Genomic DNA, 6408 nt, shown 5'->3' with positions numbered 1-6408 from the left:
CACTTTGGAGTGCATCTGACCTCCAGTGGTTGAACACAGCTATTACATATGCAGCTTTCATGATGTGTACGAGATAGTCAATAACCACCACCATCTCTCTCTCTCTTATGTGTCTCTCTCTCTCTCTCTCTCTCTCTCACTCTCTCTAATTTTCTCTTCCTCTCTCTCTCACTCTCTGTCTCTATCTCTCTGTCTCCCTCTATCTGTCTCTCTCTGTCTCCCTATCTGTCTCTCTATCCCTCTCTTCTGTGTCTCTCTCTTTCTCTCTTTTGTGTCTCTCTCACTGTCTCCCTCACTCTGTCTCTCTCCCTCCCTCTCTCTGTCTCTCTCTTTCTCTTCCTCTCTCTCTCACTCTCTGTCTCTATCTCTCTCTGTCTCCCTCTATCTGTCTCTCTCTGTCTCCCTATCCCTCTCTTCTGTGTCTCTCTCTTTCTCTTTTTTGTGTCTCTCTCACTGTCTCCCTCTCTCTGTCTCTCTCCCTCCCTCTCTCTCTGTTTCTCTCTCTTTCTCTTCCTCTCTCTCTCATGATTCGACTGCTTCCTGTATGTTATCATGTCTTCTAACGGTCCTGTCTCGATCTCTTCAGGCCCCCAACAAACCCCACTGTGACTCAGACAGAACTTCACAAAAGAATGAGTAAATACTAAAATCTGGAGTGAAACTCAGTTCAGATTCTGAGCAAGCACACACACGCACACACACACGCACACACACACACACACACACACACCTGAACTACCAGAATTACACTTGAAGTCACAAATGAACTTTACAGCAGAGATAACAGAGCCATGGAAAGACGTTTCTAAGAAAACTGGCTGTTAGCTGAAACGGTTTAGTCGTTTATAAAGTATGTATGAAACAGAAGTGTGTTTGCTGAGTATTCATGGGAAGGACTAGATATGAGAACACAGAGGACATGGTCTTTAATTCATTATTTATTTCTTTTATTTGACTTCTCAGGTATCTTCACATGTCAGATTTAACACAGTGATAATATTTTGGCAGAATACAGTATAATATACACAAAGACTCTGTGGTGTTTCATCTCTCAACTTATCTCAGTACAGAAGCTTGTTTTTTGCCATGTATATGAACAGGTTACACAGATTTACCTCATATCTGCGTATCTACTTACAATATGAACTACAAATTATTATCTTCAGCTGAGCCGTTTGATCTCACAGCCGCTCAGAGCGACAATGTTATCTTCTAGTCCTAGCTAAGCCACACCTTCCTCTCCGATCCGAACCAGCTGAAGACGATCTCCAGTTCCTGCTGAGAAGAACACTCCAGGTAGGTTATATTTAATCACGCTCGTAATCGCGCTGTTCGCTTGGCTACGATAATCACAGGTAATCACAGCCGTGCTGATGTTCAGTATTGCAGCATGACTGCGAGTGTCATATTGCTTTTATATGACGTTCTATCAACAAGAAATTACTACTGAGTAACTGACACTTCAGACATAATATGGGCAAATGTTTCTATACCTTCAGTTTAGCTTTGCTCATAGACATAACCATTCTTTTTCTTCTTATTATTATTATTACTATAATAATAAAACTGCTATCTGATTTACCTCTGATATAAAATGAGTATTTATGAGACCATTTAGTGGTTTGTAACATGCACGATGCACTAATCCATAAATAAATGTAGCATTAGTTCAATATTAAGTTGTACTTGGTTATTAATAACATACAACATGCATGATAGTGTTTATTATTTATCCAATCATTGAGGGAGGATCGCATAATTCAGAAATCATCAAATAACTTGAGTGGTTTTGTAAACAATGAAATGATTCGGTCTAAAATGAAGAAGAACAGATTTGATATTTAACAGTATTAGAAAGCAACATGCCATATGTGTGTGTGGAGTTTGCCTGTTCTCCCTGCGATTCGAAGGGTTTCCTTCTCTAGTCCAAAGACATGCATGGTACTCTGATTAACGTTGCTAAATTGTGTGTGAATTTGTTTTTGATCATGTGTTCAGTGTGCCCTATGATAGACCGGCAGCCTGTAAAGAAATCAACAATTGATGTCACAAATGATGATCCTGTTATTTATTTATTTATTTATTTATTTATCTATAACATGAGTCTAATAGGACTAATCTACTTGTTTAATTAAAGTGAAACGGTTCAACATGCTATTAGTACACTGGAATAATGTATTTATTATAGAAAGCTGACCATTTACTTATGTAAAGCTTTATAACATGTGTAATAACATGTCATAAATAATGTCACATTGAATCTAACTACTGTAATGATATACACTCGTTGTACATTGTACAATTAATGTGTAATTTGTATTGAATGATATGCTGTAAGATAAATAACTCAACTAAAAGATGAAACGTTTAGGATTTGATGAAACTAGGGGAAAATTTTAACGGTACAAAATGTTTATAATGTTTGAAGTTCTGATTATTTAAATAGTTGGGTTAGAAAATGACAGTTCTTTTCTTTTCACTTGTTTTATGAGGTAAGTGCAGTGTTATAAGTGCCTTATATAAAAATGCTACTACACCACAAATGTATACGTGTGTGTGTGTGTATAAACAAACTTGTTTTTTTTTCTTTAAAATAAATAAATAAAAATAATGAATAATAATAATAATAATAATATAATACAAAAGGTGTTCTTAAAATCTCACACTTCTCTAAGCACTATGTATACAAAACACTTCTTTACAAATTACACCAGTTGTTTTTAGGATACTATTTTAATTTTTTTTTTTTTTACTTCTTAAATCACAACACATTATAAACTCATTTAACATTTAATACTGATTTTATAAAAAACACTTTAAGCTGATTTATTTAATCTCGTTGATTCGAATGAGTTTAATTCAAACCTTAATACATATAAATATATATATATATATATAAACAAGTAACCTGTAAAAAATAAATAAATAAAAATAAATAAAAGGGCCAAACTGGACCCTAAGGTATTAAAATAACAGGAGATATCAGGAATAAAAAAAGCTGTTTAGCTGCAAAATGGTAGTCTGTATATAATCGACAATCGTTTGATTTATGGATTACGTGGATGATGTTTGAATGGAGTGTACAGGATTTATTTTACACTTATCCCAGATTGTAAAAAGTTTACAAACCACTTCAGTACACACCTGAACATTTAATACCTGCTGTGTAATGCTGAATTATAAAATACCGTGTACTCAAGTCTACATATTTAATCTAGAAATTAATAGTCTATTCAAGACTGTAAGTACGAGTTCATTTTTATTTTCATTTTCTCTGCAAGATGAAATATTTTGTAGATCAATTTTGCATTGGGGATTTTTTTTTATGCTTTGAAATCCCATACATTTTATTTTGATGCTATTAGACATTAGTGAACCACTGGGGGAATTGATGTAATTTCAGTAATTTAGTGTTTACTGTAATACTGTAGTGTTTATATGGATTACAGAGTCGTGCTGAGGTCAGACTTTGTGTATTAGCTGTGTGATGTGTGTATGAAAACATCTCTGTGGTCTTTGTCTAAGTCGTCCATGTTGTTTTGTGTCTATTAGACCTGGATTGGTGTAAGTGACGAGCTTTAATTCATTACATCCCCCGTGTTTTACTTCCCTTCCCCCATTTTACTGCCTGTTCGTTTAGGAGAGAAATGGAGGACCAAAAATTCCAACCACATACCTAATTCATCAAGCCCGTAAACCATATAAATAAATCCGTGTATCACGAAGAGCTTGAACGTAAACACAATAACTAGATACACGAATTATGGACATTCGACACGAATCGAATCGTTATTTTAGTCAACACGACAACATGGCAGCTTTAACTCGTCACCGTCACTGAGAAAGAGGAAATGGAGACGAATATTCGTTTTTAAAATGTCGGAAATAACGTTACATATGTACTGTGAAGAAATATCAGAAATATGACGGAGGAGAAGTAACGTGATGTCCGTTAATCCGTCCGTGTTAGCGTGTTAGCATCGTAGCTAAAACGTACGATGCCTAGGTATTCCTGCGCAGTGAGTGAGAGAGAGAGTGAGAGAGAGTGAGAGAGAGAGAGAGAGAGAGAGAGAGAGAGAGAGAGAGAGAGAACTAAACACGTTAGTCGCTGATACACGTTTACAGAACCCAAGGTATATAAATTAAACCCGAAGGTATAAATTGACAGCCGTTATCCGGATGAATGTTAGCATGTTGCTAATGAAACACAGGGACTAGTTGCACACGAGCACACGGCGAAGGAAGACGCGCAGCCGGATCTACTTTGCCCTGTGTGTGCGTTGGGTGAATGGAGGCGCAGCTCTTCCTGGTGGCGAACAAACACTGACAACTACAGGGCGGCCGGCGGCACGGCCACACACACCTTCTCCTTCGCCCCAATCCGACACCAAAACATGGCTGGTGACAGCAAACACACCGCGCAGTTAAAATCCGGTGAGTATAGGAGGCGTAAAACGTGTCGTCGGGAGATATTTTACACATTTGTGTCCACACACACACGCAGGCGCCCTTCTTCAAAGCTAACGTAGCTACATATGTTATTCTTCCCCCTTCACGCAGAACTCTACTTCCTAATAGCCCGGTTTTTAGAAGCTGGACCGTGTCAGGACTCGGCAGAGGTGCGCGATTTTATCATTTAAGATGATTAACTACGTCCCTGGAAGAAAACGTGACACAATTGTGCGTGTTTGTGTCTTTTTCAGAGCCTGATTCGGGAGGTTCAGGAGAAGGAGGTAAGCTGCACAAGGCGCCTCGGCGCTGCATCCGTACTGCGCCGTGTGGGTGCCTTTATATTCCTGCCTGGGGTTTTTTTCGGGTTTTAATTTAAAATTAAATTCTTACCTCTTTGACCTTCCTAGAATTCAAGTCGGATAACAATGTTTTCCATTTCCAGCTGTTACCCAAAAGGATAGATTGGACTGGAAAGGAACACCCTGGGAGTTACGAAGATTTGGTAAGGCACCGTCCTATAAGTGGGAAAAAGTTTTTGGAGAGCAAAAGAAGAAATTGAATTTCCCGCAATTTTTAAATCAGGAAGAAAAAAAAATCCCCCCAAAATACATCTGAAGGGAGTAAAAAAAATCCCCCCACACACATACACAAACCAGAGAAAACGAATCCCTGGTGACCCTGAAGTCGGTGTGAGCTGTGAGTTTTAGTGGCAGCTCCGTGTATTAGGGTTATTATAGAAAATGTGTTAGAAATAAAGGTACGTCATGAGCTGCATGTGAGGACAGATAGTGGTGGGAGGGAGTGCGCCAGTGTGTGTGTGTGTGTGTGTGTGTGTGTGTGTGTGTGTGTGTGTGTGTGTTGGGCGGGATATGGAGGCGCCCTGCTTCATGCAATACAACTACAGACAGTGTAAAACACACGATTTGTTTTATTTACTCTTCACTTACGGACAGGAGGACAAGGCAAAAATCAGGAAAAATCAGGGAAAAAATGGGAATTTCTGGGAAGTCCATGGAATTCGATTTTTTTTTCCGATTTTTTTTTTTCGGGTTGAAAAGCGATGGGATATTCGAAGTGGGCTTACTTACTTACTTATTTATTTTTATTTATTTTATTTCTCTAATTAAAAAGCTAAAAGCAGGACCGCTGACGTTATCGACCATAGGGTTAATTAGGATGTTTATAATTGATCGGGTAGACGGATTTGTTTCATCGTAACGTGGTGAGGGGGGTTTTCCAAAAAAAAAAGAAAGAAAGAAAAGAGCGTTTTGATCCGTGATGGAAAAATAAATTTAAAGAAAACAAAAGTTTAGTGTTGTGATCCAACCCCCCGGTTGTAGCCACCGCCTCCTCTACACAATACCGGTTACGTAACGAACAGCTCGGCTTGTTGTCTGTCCGTGTTTTAGACACGTTTTGTCTCGAGTTTATACGCGGAAATTTTGCGTGTTTTGTTCCGCGTCTGTTGATGAGCCGCGTCCCGAACCGCATAGTCAACACATCACGATCAAACGCCGTCTATGGTTGCCGAGGCAACGCCACGCGCGGCTCCGTCCTAAACCGTACACACTACTACATGACTAAACAGGACGCACGTCTAAACGGGCTATTATTTGACACGTCGTTTTAAGTATTATTCTGTGGTGGTGCGCGTGATCGGTGCAGAGAGTCCTGGGTATGCGTGTGTGTGTGGAGGGTGTGTGTCTGTGTGAGAGTGCGCGCGAGCTCGGAGGCTGCGGCTGTAGCAAGCTCGCATGACCGCCTCAAAGCGCCTCTTTTCCGGCGTTGACTCGGACACGCAGCCGCCGCCGCCTTCAGGTTTCAGTCAGAGGCCCGAGTGAGATGTGAGATTTCTGCAGCTCGGCCATTAAACCACCTGGTGTTGGCGCCATCACTGCCCCCCCCCCCCCCTTTTTTGGACGACATTGAATCTAATAATAAAAATGTTCAAACTAC

The 6408-nt window shown here is 39.6% G+C and overlaps 1 protein-coding gene and 1 long non-coding RNA gene across 3 annotated transcripts in view; one reads left to right on the top strand and one right to left on the bottom strand.

Annotated features, from left to right (window-relative positions):
• Nucleotides 1-920: 920 nt before the first annotated feature.
• Nucleotides 921-6354, bottom strand: LOC113658884. The gene is made up of 3 exons (XR_003444502.2): nucleotides 5100-6354; nucleotides 4843-4967; nucleotides 921-1278 (listed from the first exon to the last, which is right to left on the bottom strand). It is a non-coding gene; the product is annotated as an uncharacterized LOC113658884 (long non-coding RNA).
• Nucleotides 3631-6408, top strand: part of LOC113658883 (pleckstrin homology domain interacting protein) — a 52989-nt gene continuing 50211 nt past the window's right edge. For both annotated transcript variants that reach the window (XM_027171355.2, XM_027171356.2), the window contains exons 1-4: nucleotides 3631-4434; nucleotides 4561-4619; nucleotides 4704-4733; nucleotides 4895-4954. In XM_027171355.2, coding sequence (XP_027027156.2) covers nucleotides 4395-4434; nucleotides 4561-4619; nucleotides 4704-4733; nucleotides 4895-4954 — 189 coding nt within the window. In that variant the 5' untranslated portion in view covers nucleotides 3631-4394. The remainder of the gene's footprint in view (nucleotides 4435-4560; nucleotides 4620-4703; nucleotides 4734-4894; nucleotides 4955-6408) is intronic.

Source organism: Tachysurus fulvidraco, chromosome 23 (genome assembly GCF_022655615.1).
Source record: "Tachysurus fulvidraco isolate hzauxx_2018 chromosome 23, HZAU_PFXX_2.0, whole genome shotgun sequence".
Lineage (NCBI taxonomy): Eukaryota > Metazoa > Chordata > Actinopteri > Siluriformes > Bagridae > Tachysurus > Tachysurus fulvidraco.
Note: the sequence above shows the minus strand (reverse complement) of the source record. Positions and strands in the feature narration are given on the sequence as shown.